General features: G+C 44.3%; 1 protein-coding gene across 5 annotated transcripts in view; it reads right to left on the reverse strand.

Moving 5' to 3' along the window:
• Nucleotides 1-19,289, reverse strand: part of GTF3C2 (general transcription factor IIIC subunit 2) — a 906,867-nt gene that overhangs the window by 863,201 nt on the left and 24,377 nt on the right. For all 5 annotated transcript variants that reach the window (XM_085613289.1, XM_085613287.1, XM_085613288.1 and 2 more), the window contains one exon: nucleotides 862-2,534. In XM_085613289.1, the coding sequence (XP_085469415.1) occupies nucleotides 862-2,473 (1,612 nt within the window). In that variant the 5' untranslated portion in view covers nucleotides 2,474-2,534. The remainder of the gene's footprint in view (nucleotides 1-861; nucleotides 2,535-19,289) is intronic.

The following is a 19,289-nucleotide window of genomic DNA, read 5'->3' on the forward strand; positions in this document are numbered from 1 at the left end:
GAAATCAAGCACTAAACTGTTGGTCTCTGGGTAACCGCATCGCACTCCAAAACTAGGGCAAAAGGTGCGCGAGGACCTAACCATCCCTTCCCCAGTGAAGAGTGGTTTACAGCCTGCTCGGGGTCACGGCCAACGCACCGTGTGAGCTGCATTTGCGTTGCTCTTTTCCCTACAATGTCTCTAAGCACACCAAAGCCATCAAAGCAGCAGGCTGGCGCTAGCTGAAAACACCCAAATGGACAAACACTGTACGGAAGCCGCTAGCTGCGATGGTGAGACACGACGGAAGCCTCTGAGAGAAGGAGTGCTCGAGAGTGAGGCAAGGACAACGCACACATGACGAGCAACAGACGGGTGGGCAGGGCCTAAGGGAGATAGGGCAGTCACCAACCCCACTTCCAAAGAAGCCAGACAGAAAACCAACGACAATAGATATTGCAAGCGAGCAGCGCAAGCACTGCAACGCTAGGCGAGCCCTAAAAACTAACTGTTTAAGGGGTTCCTTCTCAAAACAACAGAGAAAAAATCTGGCTGAATGACACTGTAGAGCATGCTCGCGAGGCTGCCAGCTTCTGAAATTCTTAATTAAGAACGATTACTTTCAGACTATGTCTGCAGTCAAAAAAGGTCACATTTTCTCATGCCTTTTCCTTTAAGAAAATGCTTATGGACATCATAAAGAATCCCACGGCAGAATTATTTGTATGCATTGTTAGCGGCCAGAGCACTGAAATCTTTAGCCCGGTTTTAAAGGCTCTAGATGGCAACAGGAAATCTTACATTTAGAGTCTATTAGCGCAAAAAGCATAAAATACAGAGCAGTATTGCGCTTGCACATCAAAAGAAAGTAAGCTCGCTTACCATGAGAGAGACCCGATGCAACCTTCTTTTTCCGTCCCTTCTTACGCTTCAGTGTGGGCTCATCACCAGGCGATATTGGCAGTTTTCTTTTGTTTTGTATCACATTGTCTACTGTTTCTATTGTAATTTCCTCAGCTGGTATTGCATTGTCCTCAGCCAGAATAGTGTCGTTCTCAGGCAGGTTAGTGACCACTTCATTGCCCACAGTCTGTGTTGTGTTGCCCTCTGTCTGTAGGCTGCCATCACTGAGCTGCACGTTAATATCCTCAGACGCCACACAGACGTTCTCGGGCTGCACAGGAATTTCCTCAGGCTGCACAGCGACCTCCTCAGGCTGCACAGCGACCTCCTCAGGCTGCACAGCGACCTCCTCAGGCTGCACCATCCCATCCTCTGCCTGCAGTGCTCTGTCCTCATCCTGTACCACCCTTTCCAGTATCGTCAATGCCCCATCCTCGGCCTGCACTAATCCGCCATGAGACAGTATCGTCCCACACTCAGCTAGTATGGTCACTGCTCCATCATCTGCCTGCACTGCCCCGCCTTCCGCCAAAATAGTACCGCCTTCAGCCACTATTGTTCCACCCTCAGCTAGTATGGTGCCATAGTCTGTATGTATCATATATTCTGCCCGTATCGCCCCATCCTCCGCCTGCATTGCCCCATCAACAACCTGCATAACCCCATCCACAGACTGTATCGTCTGTCCCTGCAACGTCCCGCCCTCATCAGCCTGCATCGTCACGCCCTCATCAGCCTGCATCGTCAGGCCCTCATCAGCCTGCATCGTCAGGCCCTCATCAGCCTGCATCGTCAGGCCCTCATCAGCCTGCATCGTCAGGCCCTCATCAGCCTGCATCGTCAGGCCCTCATCAGCCTGCATCGTCAGGCCCTCATCAGCCTGCATCGTCAGGCCCTCATCAGCCTGCATCGTCAGGCCCTCATAAGCCTGCAACGCCCTGCCCTCATCAGCCTGCAACACCTCGCCCTCATCAGCCTGCAACACCTCGCCTTCATCAGCCTGCACCATGCCATCATCCGTCTGCATTGTTTCATCTCCAGCCGGCATCATTCCATCCTCAGTCTGCATCATTATGAGCTCTGCTTGCATCGTGTTGTCCTCAGCCTGTATTATGTGGTTGCTAGTCTGTATGTTGTAATCTTCTGTCTGCATTGTGTGCTGCTCATTCTTTTCTATATTTTCCTCTATCTGTATTGCATTGTCCTTAGCATCAACAGTGAGGTCATTGACTTGCACTGCGATATCCTCTGGCCGCAACGGGTAGTTCTCAGCCTGTATTGTGCTGTACTCTATGTCCTCGGTCTGTATTGTATGGTCCTCAAGCTGCACATGGACAACCATTGTAGGAGATGTTGTTAGTACTTCTTCATAATATACATCCTGATAAGCCACGGTGTCCAATGGGGCTACTTGGATACTGTGTACATTTCCTGCACTGGATTCTGCCACCTCGAGGAGGCTCCCTGCCTCCATCACATTGGGATGAGATAGCATGCCATGAGGAGGATGCTCAGGGTCCTCAATTTCAGTAGCTATTCCCATGACATAAACATTTGCTCCTGCACTGCCGTCCTGGTCAGATGGGTCCATCAAAATTGCTGGTGAGGCTAGGGAATGCTTCCCCTTCCCACATAGCTCACCTGGTAAACATCTGTCCAAGAGAAAAAGGAACAGTTAGGGAAAAAAAGTGTTACATATTCGTACAAAAAGTAGCAACTTGTGAAATGTTTCAGAACGAAGACCTTATTCTTAACTTTCTCAAAACTTTAAGGGCAAGAAATTGACAAAATAGACATTCTAAACCGAAAAACATAACATAATTTGTTCTCACATACAGTATTACTGACATTTTAAGTCCAGATTTACCTGTCCATATCTTAAAAGATATTCACAGAAACTGTTATTAGTGCACATCAAAGGATCCCCCATTACATAGCATACCTGCGGACACTAGGCAGGTTTTAAGACTATCTGTTGTACTGCACCCTTTGACTCCTACACTGTAAGTGGAGCTCCCTGGTGTGCCTCCCAAGTTAGTCCAGCAGGTTACTAGCATTTGCAATTTAGCTGGTTTGCAGGAGCTCATAACACTGCAGTGTCCAATTCAGGTCATACCTTCTGTGGATGTACACTACTTCAATGAGCATTCTTTTAATTAGGAAAGGAACTTACAGTGTTCCAAGTAGTTGGTAACCTACACCTGTCCAGATAAACTGACCTGTAACAGAACAGAAGACTACTGGTGGTGTGGAGAGGACAGCTGGTGACGTGCAGTGGAAAGCTATCGTGCATAAGGCGGTTTGTGGTGTGGAACACACTAATGGGATGGATGTGCACAAAGTTTGCCCAACAGTGATTATGGTGTGCAACACGTGTCATGAACAGGGACATGCAGAGTCCATTTTTTAGGTGCCTTGATACTACAGGCTCCTTAATACAGGCTTTTAAAAGTGTATGGTGTGTTGTGATCTACCAGCAAAAATCTCTTAATTCATATAACTGCTAAACTTAGCTTGAATCATTTTTTTTTTTTTTACAGAACACAATCAAAAAACCCTCTCTACGTCATTTTTCTAAAGAGAAAACTTGATGTCAATCTAATGATTACTCAAGTCTTCCACCCCTGTCATTTGGATTCCCATCACTGAACCTTTATGGATGGCAAGCTCGAAACAAAGAAATTACTTAATGTTGGGGTACAGCTCCAAGTAAGAAAAATGTTTGCCACCAGCAAAGGAAAAACTTACAGCATTAGTCCCTTTGACTAACAAACCCCTTCCTCATTAGAACCGGAGACAATGCCCTGGGATATGCTTAAAGACTCTTCCATCTCAAAATTCACCCTCCTTGCAACATCGAACAAAACCCAACCTCGAGAAGAGATTCACTCTAGATCTCATTGTTTTCCAAGTTGGTAGTCTCCAGTCTCCTGATCCTAATCCCGAATAGGTTGGTCAGTAGGCTTTCAGATTGGTTTTTGAAATCTACAAACTAAAAATATGGTGATCAGTCATGCCAAAAAAGCAGCACACATGGGTGGATGACGACAATAAAAACTATCAACCTTAACCATTTACTGCTGAGCATTTATAGGAGACCTCTATTTACATATACCAATCAGGTTAATTCCCTCACAACCCAATAAGAGTCCATGAATAACATTTTAAACATCCTAGCCACCATAACAAAAACTAACATTTGCAAAGCTATTATGTCTCACTCTTTACATGCATCAGCTGTACAATTGCCTTTTGACAGCAAGAACAAAAACAGGTTTTAGCAGATGCTGAGCACCATTGGGGGAAAAAGAAGTACATGGCCAGTTCCAGTACTATAACACAGCCAAGCACAAGATGTAGAAACTTCTATTTCTTTTTACTTTTAAATTTACTATTCCACAACAGCAGCCACCCAATATTGGTGACCGAAAACTTGAAGGCATGTTATCAACTCTTACATACCTCTGTCTTCAGTTGTCACCCTCTCTCTTCTATGAATAATGCATACCATAACTGTTCTGCTTGGTCGTTATCCTTGGTTTGTTCTATTTCCTGTCATTATCAAACTGTTAAACCTTTTTGGTTGAAACCTTATGCATGTTAAATAACTAAAGAAAGTACAACACAAGTTTGCCTTGTATTTAAGCAACCACTCACAGCAGGGATCCCCTAAAGATCCATTATCGACCCCACTCTTTTGAACGTATACTTCAAACATCATAGGGATACTGACAGAAACCAGGTTACCGCGTCATGTATGAAAGTTAACTCCAGATGATTTTACACATCTAAATATGGCTCTGGATATCATGCAGGCCTCAATTACGTCTCATAATCTAAAACAATCAACCTAAAATAGAATCTTTTCTAATTTGCCCCACCCAAACAATCATGTTCAATAAAAGGTTTGAGCCTCTCAACATACTCCATCACAAACCGGAGATCACAGAATACAAAATAAGTCTTGGTTTCACACTCTGAGTGACTAAACTCTCCTGCTGACAAAGAAAATGATGGAGGACTCACTTTCCAACAGTTTTGTGAGGGATAACAATTTACCCCAGAACAAAATCGTAAAACAATTGTTCGACCTTTGTTTAGCTGCTATTGGATTTCGGAAACTCCCCACTTATGGACATACACACCAGGAGCACCTAGTTTCAGGAGGGCTCCCTTGCAGGCTACAGCATGCTTAGTGTGGGAGTGAGAAATGCTTATTTTTACCCCTCAGCCGTATTCTCCTAATGTCAACTGGTACCAATGACAGCAAGATGCATGTATCCAACAGACTGGCAGGAGGGAGGGGGTGCTTGAAGCCTATCATCATCCAAAAGGTCCGCTTCTTTCTCAGGCTGAGTGATAGGTGTCATATTGCAGCCTGCTGCGTCAGACTACTTGGAACTGCAAGAGGGAGCGTGTCCCGAGGAGCAGGCACAATGCTGCACCAGTGAGGAGACTCAATTACCATGTTGGAGGTTCCTGGGAAGGACGATGTGGTGTCAATGCACTGCTGAGGCTGATGGTGGCAATGCTGGACTTGAAACCCCGCCTGGATTAATTGGGGACACAAGCCTTGGGGGTGTCTGTGTAACCGGATGTCAAGTGTGACCAGAGGGAGGTCACCATAGCCCCCTTCTTATGGTCTATCAGACATTGCAAAGTTCATTGCATGCTCTGTTGCTGCAGCAGCCATAGGCGGGAGAGGATTGCAGCCGACACAATCTCATTGAAAATGTGCAGGATGGAGCAGGAACTACAAGAGCTGGTGAACTGGATCTACACTGCATTGTGGATTCTCCATGGTGGCAGAGAACACAAAAAATGTGCCAATGAGGCATGTTTTTAAGCGACATGGCACCACAAGGCAGGATTCAGATACATTCCAACTCATAATCTGGTGTTCATGTTAAAGCTGTAATGAGTTCAGTTACAAATCTTAACCTCTTTCGTAACGCCTAAACCTGGAGTAAAAGACTCTGCTGTATCCCACACACCTGATATAGTCAAACTTGTACATGCTAAACCAGATCATTTGTACTTATAGTGGAAATACAAATATTTATTTTCTGATATCGTCCCTTTTGCCCCCAATCCACCGACTCCTTGTCCAGCATCACAAAAGTTCCAACTGAAGCCCTTCCATCTCTCACATAGGAGAATAGAAGAGCTGCATAACGGACCTCCAAATTAGTCCAGACAAAACCCTGACAGTAGGGTTTAATGCCTAGAGAGAGGAGATGCACCAACATCTGAATGAAATGTAAGACGGTATGACAGCAATGAAAGCGCGACTCTAGTCGGTAAAAAAAGACTGAACACAGGGATGGAGCCGACCAGCGAGTACACATTACTATAGCACCCCTTAAAGATACATTTGAAGCCCTGAGGACAGGCCATGGCAAGGGAACATTCGTAAAAAGAAGAAACTAAAGACGGTATATCTACCTATCTGAGAGATCTATTCAGAATGGAGCTAAAGGCCAATGTGGAGCGCTCTAGTAACACAAACAGGATGTAAAGGGTCCCAAAAAAATTCAGAGAACTGGGTGTAAGGCCAAGAGATAGTGTGGCAAAAGTAGCAGACCACAAGGCAAGGGAAAGCAACCTTAGGGCAGCCAAGTAATCAGAATACTGTTCTTTGAGGTCAAGCAGAGAAGGGAAGGTCACGAGCTTACCAAAGAACTTCTTATACGGAAACTAAGATATCAGTAGTAATTTCCAATAGGACTTCAATGTCTATAGAACAGAAAATAATAGATTAAAGGAGGTAGAGGAAGGCATGCAACAGACAAGAGCAGGCTAACCCACAGAAACCCAAAAGGTAAAATAAAAGCAACTGAACTATACAAAGGCAAGGAAGAAAACTGCACTGAGGAACTGTCCCAAAGCCACAAACTTAACATGGAAGTGGAGATTAAGACTGAGCTAGATTCAGTTCAACTACTGAGTAACCCATCTGCCGAACTGAACTAGACCAACAGGAGTAGAGTAAATTGCCTAAGCCCTAAATGCTTTGCATACAACAACAACCCAATAACCCTGAGGGGTTTTACTTTTTACCACCATATCAATTTAGAAGTAATTGAAACACTGTAGTTTACTCTTCGGAACTAAAATAATCACTGAGCAATGACTAAAGAATACATGCTATAAATTTATCGAATCTTTTTTTAATTTAAAAAGTGCTTTTCCAAGATACAGAGATATATTTCTTCAGAAAAGTTGCGAGGAGCTGGCAACATAAAAAACAACAACAAATAAAACATCTATGTACACACAATACACATATTAAACAAGCATTGGCAAAGCAAATAGGTTTCACCTAGGCGAGAGCTATTGTCTTTTCCAATGTCTTTTAGCAATGTTCCACAGCAGCGTGGAGTAGAGTATGGTGGAGTGGCACAGCGTAGAGTGGCAAGGTGTAGAGTAGGGCAGAGTGGCTAGGAGCTCAACATAATGGCACAGAGTGGAGCAGAGTGGAGCGGCACAGAATAGAGTGGTATAGAGTGGAGTGAGGTAAACTAGAGTAGCATAGAACAAAGTGGAGAGGCGTGGCACAGAGTGGTATGGAGGGCCGTAGAGTGGTGTAAAAGTGTGGTTTTGAATGGCATAGACTAGGTGGAATGGAGTGAAGTGGCGTACAGTAGAGTGGCGTAGAGTACAGTGGCACTGTGTGAAGTGACATGGCGTACAGAGAAATGGTGTAGAATAGAGTAGTGTAAAGAAGAGTGGAGCAGACTGAAGTGGCAGAGTAGCAAGGTGCAGAATAGAGTGCACTGGCAGAGTGGTGTAGAGTGCAATGGTGTAGAATAGAGTGGTGCAGGGTAGGCAGCGTAGATTGTAGTCGTGTAGACTGGCAGTGCAGTGGCGTACAGTAGAGGTGCTGGGTAGAGTGGCATACAGTGCATTGGCGTATAATGCAATGGCGAAGGGTGCAGTGGCGTAGACTATAGGGGTGCAGAGTAGAGTGTAGTGGCAAAGAGTGGTGTAGAGTAGTGTACAATGCAAACACAAAGATGATGGACGGAGCACTGAAACTTTTTGAACACTCATCCCCAGTCACAGATCTGGGTTTAATCCATCATCGTTCTTTAGCTCACTTGGCCACCCCAGTTTAGACCCAGCTATTTGCAAATCAGTCTTGACCCTTTGTCTCATGGTAACAGTCAAGCCTGAACTGCCAAGTCAGGTCTTCCCTGGACCGGAAGCAAGCATCCTGGGATCGGTTTCGGGGTAACACCCTCAACAGCCAGGCTAGCTTGAAGCCAGTGGCAAAGTACAGGACTACATCCTAATAAGAAGCAAGCGATCACTAACCAATATGGACTGCCTTTATTATGCCAAACTTCTTGTTTTGCCAATTTTTGGGTGTATTGTTTTAAAAAAGGTAAAAGAATTACATACTTAAAAATGCTGGAGGAAAAGCTAGCATAACTTACGTCATCCCAAAACTGTAAATTTAATGTAATGTTTTCAATCTTTATGAATGGTCTGGGTTACTTTTCAACTTCTTTTCACACAGGAAACTCAGAAAAGAATTTAACAAGAATAAAAAAAGTGTTGAATGGGAAAAAGACATGGATTGGTCGATGATAGCTGAAAAGACCATCTATGAAACCAGAAGCTGCCTTCAAAAGTGAACACAAATCTGGGATAATTGGAATACATAACAGGGGTCAGATCTGTACACCGGCAATATGCAGATGTAAAACGTTTGACGGGGGGGAGGGGGGAGAATGGGGAAGAATGTCTCCAAACTGCTGCTATGATGTTTGAGCCGTGAGTAAACTAACATACTGTAATGTTATGGTGTTTCCAATGTTGCAGGCATGTGACAATTATATACTAATAAAAAGAGTTTTAAAAAATGAATAAAAGTGTCATAATGTAAGGGGATACGCTTGCCATGGCCTAATTTACTTTCCGAAGATTAAGCCATTTGGTCATCTTTAGATTTATGGGCAACCACGAGAAGAGTCATGCTAAGTACAACTTCTGCCTCAGACGCCAGGTGAATGAGTTGAGCATATGGCCCTTCCCCCAGCATCATAAAAGCCTTTGCGTGACAAAACATGCATTTTCCCACAGTATGTGGAATGCAGGGAGAAAAACAAAATCAATTCTTAAAGTCTGCTTCTCAGCCATAAACCAGCAAAAATCTCTCTGCTGCTCTGCTTTTACAGTCAAGCTTAGAGGGGTGGGGAGCAACACAGCGGGGGGAGATCATTTGAAGGGAAGGGCAGTACACAACGGTGAGAGCTAGAAAACACATGCACTCTCATGGACGGCTGAATGAACAAGGAAAAAAACTGTTCCCTAAATGTGAACAGTAAAATATATCAAGTTAGTCAATCAAAAGGATTCTGAAGAGGCTATGCTTCAGAGGAGGAACAAACACAAGAAGGCTAAGGCAAGTCATCAAATAAGTAGCAAGCAAATGAGGGGAACCACAAAGCCAATGGTAAGCCCATTCATAAGTTTATAATAGGTCTTTCAAAACCAGACATCTTGTACTACCTGGTAGCAACATCTAAAAACTGATCTTGTCAAACTAAAAGGCACAAAGGGAAAAGTCAGTGTCAACAGAAGGAGATAGGAGCACAAAACCGAGAAGCACTTTCTGTCCACTTCTATTTGCACTGAAGGTAGATCCACTGGCACTTAGGTTCCAAGGAAGTGTGGGTATCCAAAGCATCTAATTTGGCTCTGTAGAAGTACAAGCTCTGCTTATTCGCCGCCAATGTGTTGTTGGCTGTAACAGACCCGATTTGGGTAGTTGGGACCAAACTAGAACCTTTTGAAAAAGTATCAGATTTCAAGATTACCAATCACAATTTTGAGATGTTACCCATTTCCATCTCAAATGAACTTCAGAACGATATTGATAAACTAAACGCATTTCGATGGGCTTCAGAATCGATTACATATTTAGAAGGCAAAATCACGAGTGACCTGGAAAAATGTCCAAGAAAAACTGGTCGTCCCTAAAAAAAACATTCTAGAAGATCTTAAAAAATGGCTTAAGTTATCAATCTCCTCGATAGTTAAATGTAACATTTTGGTAACTTCTTAGATTACTATATCTCTTTCAGGCTATCCCCACCTCACCCCCCTAACCGAGAAAGGAGCTAGAAAATGTACAAAGGAAAATGATAAGCATGAGTTAGTAAAAGATTGCTAATGGCAGAAAGAAAATCTACAATGCCTTAAACCCTTCTAGGACTACTTTGTATAATACCTCCACAATCATCAAATGGACAGCTAAAGAGTCAGATAAAAAATGTCTGCTTACGGACACAGTGGTTGTGGATGGATCATAGAGGGGACCTTGAATGGTCAGCTAAAGGCAAAAGGCTCAATAATACATAATTCTCAATACCCACCAAACCGGTGTTAGATATTTGGGACTAAGTCACTACTTCTGGAGGTCTAACCACTTTCCCCATCATCCAACACTCCAATACACAACAACATGCACACAAAAATACATAGGAAACACTTTAAGAGGTGGACAGAGGGAAACTGTAACCCTTTCAGATTTATTTCATTAAAAGCTAATGAAAGCATTCACACAATGTAAATCAGGCTACAATTTGCAAGACAGTACATGCAGTAGACACACTTGGCTCTTTTTCCACATATTAAAAGAAGCTGTCACAACGGAGTCAACCACATTTAAAATAAGCTTTTGCAATGCAATAGGTCTCGCATTTGTTGGAGTTGGAGCAACTGGCATTGTGAATGGCAATATTTTTTATTTATATTATTTTGTTTGCAGTGGAGTTGTTATTAAAGAAAAAAATGCACACTATACCATATTACACAGAGGCACATTTTGGTGAATTGCGAGCTGTGTTAAGGCTCGGGGGGTATTTTTTATCTGTTTTACTTGTTTTTACTTACTCGCTGTACTTTATTGATTGCGATACTGATAGAAGCTGTGTTAAAGGGGGGGGCAGTCTTAGCGAATTTTACACAGGGAATTCGTTACTCTTAGTAAGCAGCCCAGTAGTTGGACGCTGACGCTCACGCCCACGCTACAAAAGGGCACGTCCGCGCCTGACTGGGACCAGGGGCCACAACCCTGCTGGTTTTTTTACGGACAAGTATGTATAAACATCAAACCAGCTCCAAAAACTTAGAGGGAGAACTCATAAGTGTTTGCATTCCATTTCCGTTCTCAGCGATGATTATCACTGCTCCCATTGCTCTTTTAAATTCTGCCCTTTTGTCAAATCACATGCCATTTGCCTCTCTCAGGAATCGCTCAAAATGCTCCTACTTAATTGAAGGTCAATTCCCAAGCATTCAAATGAAATTTTTGTGATACTGGAGGAAGAGCGCCCGAGGGGTTATTTTTAACTGAGACCTGGCTCAATAGCGAGTCTGACTCCGATCTTGTTCAGGCCCTCCCTCCTGGATATCTTATCCAGAAACAAGATCGGGAATCATGCAAAGGCGGTGTCATGGGTCTGAACAGGCAGTCATGCCTGGCGAGTGAGTGCAAGTCCGTGTTTCCGCGTACGTCCAATAGCACTCGACGACGTCAGGAAGCTCGTACTGGTTGGCGGTCTAGCCTCCGTCTACCGGAAGCAGACGCCAGTACGGACATTGAGCACTTCCAGGGGAAACCGCAGAACTGCCTGCGGTGCCCGCGGATCAGCGCTTTGGATTATCGCCTCACCCTGCAGAGTACATCCGTGCAGCTCCAGCGGAATTCCCTTCCAAAGTTTTTTGCGTGCACGAGCCTGAATCCTTCTTGATTCAGGCTCGCGATGGTGTGCGCTGCTTCCCGTAGCTCGGGGCACGCGCTGGGGCGCTTGCTCACAACTTGCCTACGGCTAGTGCTGGAGCACTTAGACGTCCTTTGTTACCTATTGATAAGCGCAGGAGCGCTTATCTTTTCATTTCAAGCTTGACTGCGTGAGGAGGTATGCCTTATTCTCTTTTGCGTTTACATTGTCTCACGCGCAGGAGCACTTGTCAATTCCTTGTCTCAGTCACACGCACAGGAGCGCTTAACATTTCCTTATCCTTTTGCACATGCGCAGGAGGGCTTGAACATTTCCTTATCCTTTTGCACACGCGCAGCAGCGCTTGACAATTTCCTTATCCTTTTGCACATGCGCAGGAGCGCTTGACAATTTCCTTATCCTTTTGCACACGCGCAGGAGCGCTTGTCAATTTCTTTGCTTCTGATACACGCGCAGGAGCGCTTGCTAGTCAGTTGCCACAGTCACACGCGCAGGAGTGCTTGCCACTTTCACTGACCCTGCTGAAGATGTTTCTTTTCCATCCTTCATGGTGCCACACATAAGGTGACTATACAATACACTGAGCACTGTGGTGTACTATGTACGGGCACGTTTGAATGCATCAGTGGTAATAGTGTTCCCCTGTGCTTCGCTTTCCAGGCGGTGTTTCCAGAGGGATTCCGAGAACACAGTGGGGTTACCATTTTGGTCTTCAGGAGGATATCTTCCATACCACTAGCTTCCTCCCCCGGTCCCATCTTCATCCTGGTCAGTACACATGCATGTTCTAGGGTAAGGTGGGAGACGGTGGCGGTTGTTCATGTCATCTCTGCAAGATTACTTCACAAGCAGAAGGTAAGACTTGCGGGGTCCTGAGAGGCGGCAGCATCGCCATCATATATAAAACTGGTTTAAAATGCAGCACCTCTGTAGGACCCCTACCCGATTGGGAGAACCTCTCATTTGCAATCGGATTCTCACCAACTTGTACTTTCTCAGGCAATCTATCGGCCTTCGGGTGCCTATGGACATTTCTGTAATTCCCTCCCTGATATGGTAGCTAATTTAAAGTGCCAGCAATCCTTTCTGGATGACACGTCATTCCAGATCTTTGAAGGAGATGCTACTTCGAAACACATGCGTCTCGGCTGTGGTGTCTCACAGGGGTAGTCTCTGAGCCCCACTCTATTTAATGTTTATATGAGCTCGCTAGGGGAGATAGTGAGGCCGTTAGGGGTTCAGATTGTCACCTACGCTGACGACATACAACTTGTTGTTGCCCTTAACCACTCTGCCAATTCTTCACCGGAGAAGGTTGCAAACTGGATGCAACAGTCATACCTGAAACTGAATGGTGACCAGACGGAGCTGATGCTCCTAGGCAACTCTTCCATCTTTAACGTAGGAGTGCTATGGCCAGTTTGTCTTGGTCCAGCCCTCATGCCTAAGGACCAGATCAAAAGTCTGGGCATTTGGCTTGATCGCAACCTGAATTTTAAGCAGTGGGCCTTGAAAGTTGCAGCCAGCTGCTAAGGTATCCTCAGGATGTTGCAAAAAATCCTCCCTCGTCTACCTTTTCTTGCCAAAAGAATTATGGTCCAGGCATTGATTATCTCACGCCTTGACTATGCAAATGCGCTCTACTTAGGAGCCCCGCGTGTCACCATAATTAAGTTACAGACTGTACAAAACTGCGCAGCACGTATACTCCGGCGGATCCGGACTCGCCAATCAGCTAAACCAGCTCTTGCCACCCTCCATTGGCTCCCCATAAAGGAGAGAATTAAGTTCAAGGCTCTCTGTATTGCACACAAGACATTAGCCGGGAAGGGACCGCCGATTAATCGGGCCATAATCTCATCTTACTGTTCGAACAGGGGCCTGCGCTCGGACAACCGCCGCCTTGCCGTAGTCCCTAGAATCAGAAAGGCAAGAAGTGGGGGCCGTTTGTTTTCTTATAATGCCTCCAGGTTATGGAATACCCCCCCCACACCCCATTTCTGTCTTGAATAAAACTATCTGGCTTTTCGGAAATCTCTCAAAATATGGCTCTTTCCTTAATGTTGTAAGTAGTTCTCTCCTATGTGCTGCTATTGGCGCTGGGATGCCTTCAGGTAGCTACGCGCTCAAGAAATGTTTTATTCATTCATTCATACATATTATAAGCTTTTATAGCAACTGTACAGTAAAGCTATAGCTATACTAACGTAAAGGGGTGTGAATACAAATCCAAGAAAAAGGATCTAGCAGGTGACAGGGACTACCTATTTAATAAAAATATGTCTTATTTTCTAAATATACAGGTGGCTGAAGGCTCTTTTATATGATTTCGGGGCAAAATAAACAAATAAAAATAATATTTACAGAGTGACTTTTTATTTGTCTTAACTAATGTACTACCATTTCAGGAATTAATGGAACACTACACCGAGTGATTTTGCAGCTTTACCACACCTAGGTGACAGGACCGTTATCTGGTAATCGATGGTATGGGATTATAGCCGCACCATAATGTGTTTTGAACATCACACACTTTAAACCAGATTCCAAAAGAGGTCTGCTCAAATGTACCGACAAATATTCAAAAATATATAAAGGCCTCAGGGATGCTTGAAGTGTCAGATACTGTTACACCTCCCTGTGAGACCACTGAGACCCAAGAGTCATAACCCAATGAACAATTATATTTAGATCTGGAGACAATTCTTGCATTGTAGCAAGAGCACAACAGGAACTTAATGAATAATGAAAAAGTTTAGAAAGCGCTATGACGCAGCCAGCATTAACCACGTAATAGAGTATTATTGTAATTTTCCCAACTGTGCTGCTGTGTGATGTGAAGTGCAATATTCTAAAACCACGGGGATTTGGGGCTGGCAAACATAAATGAGGAGTGTGGGAAAGTAAGAATGTGCAGCAGACACATGCATTGTATTCCCTGCCGTCTGACATGGTGGTCATACTTTGATATTCTCCCACATCCTCATCCACTGAGTTTGTGCCACACTGAATGTAAGAAGGGAAATTGACAACGCACCATGGCTACTTTATTGGGTTGGGATCAGTCCTCTTGCACGGACAACAGTATGAGAAAATAGGAAAGCACACAGTGGACTCTCTCTGATCTAGAGTTGTTGATTCACACTCCGATTGACTAAATTAAAAGCTGTTCCAAACAGGGCCCCAAAATACGTTTGGCCCAGTGCCCCCAAAATCCTTAAGATGTACCTGTTCTCAGTCCTACCAAAGATGCTTTGAAGCATTTGAGATGCTGCAGGAGCGCTAGCTACACAACAAAATCGATATTAACAGCCGTTTATGCAAAGTTTGTTTACAGCTCAACCCCCTTTAAACCTCAACGGACACACAGTTATGTCACTTTCGGTCACATCTGCATGGGGAGTCGTGCTATGCTGCACTCCCTGTTGTTGAGGTGTCTGCTAATCCTGTACTGCTGGGCGTACCCCTTCCCTTGCTGGACTCTTCCCTCCTCAGGGCTTTTGGGTACGGGGGCACCCTTTGGGGCATCCATACCTGCCAACTCACACGGTGCCACCGTGTGTCACACAACTTTGGCTCCCTTCTCACATTCACCCAGTGACGACCCGACACAGGCGGTTCAGTGACTCCCTACCAACATCCCCCACCCACCACCCCCAACTCCTAGCAAGGATTGCTGGGAGAGCCCGTACTTTCAACAATAACTGCAAGTAACAATATACGCCCAACAAAAATATTTGAAGTATTAGCTAAGCCTGGGGTGTCCAACATAGTCCCAGGACGGTTGAATCTATTTTGGAAATAAGAATCATGTAGATGTACTTCATGTTAATTTCTGCTATGTGAATATCCTGCAAATCCTGCATGGATTGGCCCTTCCATACCCACACTGACCACCCCTGAAAGCAGAAATCTGAGCGCCTATGACACCATGCCATCCTATTCAAATCATTGTCAACAGCAGGAACATGAGACGAGAGGGGATCTGCTATGTGGTTTCTGATCTGAAGAGGCAGTCGAACTGCGAGTCATCCTCGCGATGTGTCCTATAACACGATACCCACAGCACATGGTCAACACGCGCCTCACGGAAACATTTCCAAACTAGGTTGAAAGCAAAGAAAACACTTTGTCCACCGCACATAGAGCAGCGTGCTTTCTGTGCTTCAATATTCCACATAGGAGTAGTAAGCACTATACAAATCACACAATACAGCACAATAGAAATGTCTCTAGGTTTATTTTACCTACTTGGTACATAATCTGCATTTTACAATTCATATTTGTGTAATCAGCTGTTTGGACTAAATATGTACAGAGTAAAACACTCTCATTCAAAAATGTTCTCCTGAACCTCATATTCATTTTTAATTTTCTTTGAGTAGTTGGATTTGAAGCCTGTAATTCTGCGCTTTTTCTGCAGTCAGGAGAGACTCATGCATAGCAGGGCCGTTCATTGCAACAGTGATTTTCACCCCCAATGTTCGTGTAATAGTTACACTCGGTGCCTTTGGATGAAAGACTTACATTATACAATATTAACCCGCTATTGACCGCACACCGCAAACGGCATTGTCTCCAGGGCGCTTCAATAACTGGATGCCGTTACCATCAGCGGTATTCACAGAAGTAACTCAAACTGGGCACCCGGTCCACCTCAGGCGCCATTGATAAGATATTCCGAGTGTTATCCCCTGGTCTTGACAAACTGTATTGACCGTCTGTCCCTATGTTGCAATTACTTGCCTCTAAGATGTTCTTTTGAGTCTGGCAGCATTACTTGTGTAAGGGCGTCCTAGAGACACACTGGTTTATTACATTCAATTTCCAATGGAAGGAATCGGGGGATTTCAGTTGTTTTGACTGCTGATATTGAATTTTTCAGTTTCTGTATTATCTCGGTTTTTATGTTCAGTGTGAAACTTTTCACCATACCGAATAGAAAGCTCTTAAACATATTGAGCATGGAGGGGTCACGGAGAGCCAGCTTACTGACTAAATAAGGCATGCCGTGTCACAACAGAAGTAAGGGGGCCAGTCGCCATAGGTGTTTACAAATGCAGACAAGGCGGTACCAAGGGGGGACTAATAACCCTAAGAACAACTCGCAAGCCAGCTTTTACGAAGGACAATGACATAAGCCAATGAAAAATGTGAGTGGGGCTTCTCTCACATGCTCCACCACAGCAAGTCTTGCAGAGCCGCGCATTCGCGCTGACTCAGGCTCGACCTAAAAAATTATGATGTTACACCTTTTGGCTCCAGTAGTCTAATCTCAGGTATTTACAGAATAGTAAGAGAATGCGTAAATAGACATGGGAGTACCAGATTAAGTAGTATAGCATTGTTCAAAGGGAAACTAAAGGCAAAGACTTGGTAAATGTACGGAGAGGTAATCAAAAGTATTTTAAATCCCTTAAGGCAATCACACCAAGAAACACAACTTATAAAATGCTCTTCCAATGGTACATGGCTCCTGAAAGCCTCATTCTCCCCGAGGACACAGACACCCACAGGGAGGGTGACGGGAGGCAAAAATGCAACCCAAACAGTCATGCACATTTGGTTTTGGGGGGGGGGGGGGGGGGGGTAAAAGGTTTCCGTATTCTGGCAAGAAATCCTAAACCACATATAAGAGGTATGGAGGTACCAGATGGCAACAGTCCCAGGGCACATACTACTGGGTCTCTGAGGCAATACCGCACAATTAGTATATTGCATAGGGGAATCTCCCTCCAAATGGTCAGAGCTGCATTAGTACTAACTGCCTCTCAATGGAAGTAAAGTGATCCTCCATTATAACACAACAGTTCCAAAAGTGGTGTCATTTCTGAGCAATGGAGAAGCGGACATATAACCTTAGAAGTTGAATAATTGAGTTTTGAATGTTGTACACCCTTTTTCGAGCCAAAAAAAGGCAAAGATTAAAAAAAATTTAAGAACAGTTGATAAATTCTCAAAACCAGACTTCGAAGTACCTACTGTCTGTAATAGTATTTATATAACATGAAACTAGCAAGGGAAGCAACAGACTACTGTACATTCATTCAGGTATACAATCTTGTACTTTATGGCGTAGACTAACTCATATTTGGTACATTATAGAACCCTATTTAAAATCAAGAAGTGCTGCGAGAGTCCTGCTAACTAGCAAAACCCCGTTCTCTAGAGATAGTTGCAAATGCTCTCCACCTTTCAAGCAAATGTTCAAGCATCAGCACAGAACCATTCTGATTACATTACAGCTATAGGAGGTATTTAATATTTCAGATCTTCCTGAAATCAAGAATACTGTAGGGTGCAAATTTCCTGGGAGAAACCACGACCTAACAACCTGCTTCTTTTTTTTAGGTCTCGCCTGACCCAGCGCATGTGCTGGTCTGGCGAGACTTATTGAGAGGGCTCCAAAAAGTGCTACCAGGCCAGCCTAGAGCTACAGTGCATGTGCGCGGGCGCGCGCGCACCGCGCTTTACCGCGATTACTTTCACTTTCGCGGCCGCATTGATGTTTGATCGCGATCACTTTCACTTTCGCGGCCGCACGGCCGATTTGCATAGCCAATAGGTCTCGCTTTTGGGACCTTATGAGTATTTAGTTATGCAACTGTTGCATGGCTAAACACTTATAAGGTCCCAAAGGCGAGACCTATTGGCTATGCCAATGCTTGTTTTATCATGCTAGCACGTTCCTGATACAACCGATCTAGGTCACAAGTTACCTGGCCAATGCTGTACATAATAATGATGTGTTTCTCACCAACAAAGAGCTACACTGCGTACAGGGTTCGCCAAATGTACAACTCTTTTTAGTCTGAGTGACTGCCCATCCATATGATCTGACCATGACATTGTAATAGCTGGTGGAAACGGAGTCAACTTGAGGAGTAAAAGTAACTACCTTTGCATTCACTTCCTCATTCCAGCCTTTAACAAGCATTGGCATAGCCAATAGGTCTCGCTTTTGGGACCTTATAAGTATTTAGTTATGCAGCACAATATCCTTGGTGCAACAACATCAACTGCTGCATGTCTAAACACTTATAAGGTCCCAAAGGCGAGACCTATTGGCTATGCCAATGCTTGTTACTATAAAGATATAGGGTCTCTCCTAATAGGTGTTTCTCTCCTTAATAGACACCCACATAGTGAGCTTATGGAATTGCCACACATTGTCTCTGTAGTGAAGGCATCATTTGGCTGAATTAGGAGAGTCATTGTAATGCACTTCACCTGCATGCTTGGAAAGCCATTTTAAAATGTGGTGACTGGTGTATGCATGTGTGTAGTTAACCCCTTCAGTGCCCATGACGAGATAGTCTCGTCATGGAGCGCGGTTGCGCTGTGCCCATGACAAGACTATCTCGTCATGAACCCCGCCCGCTAATGCAACGGCCGGCACAGGGCGGGGAAAGGGCGGGGCACTGAAGGGGTTAAGAGAGTTGGTTAGCATACGTATTATTTACATTTTATCAATATTTGCGTTGTTTAATGGCCTAAATAAACATCATTTAGTTATTGATGATAATTTCATTTTCCAGTGAGTAGAGGCATATTACCCAATTGGCGTGTTATAGGTCGAAATATGCCACCATCCTAAGATCATGTACTCTACATAATTAAGTTCTATTGTCACCGCAACGAGATGTCAACCTC

The sequence above is a fragment of the Triturus cristatus genome, chromosome 6 (assembly GCF_964204655.1).
Source record: "Triturus cristatus chromosome 6, aTriCri1.1, whole genome shotgun sequence".
Classification (NCBI taxonomy): Eukaryota; Metazoa; Chordata; class Amphibia; order Caudata; family Salamandridae; genus Triturus; species Triturus cristatus.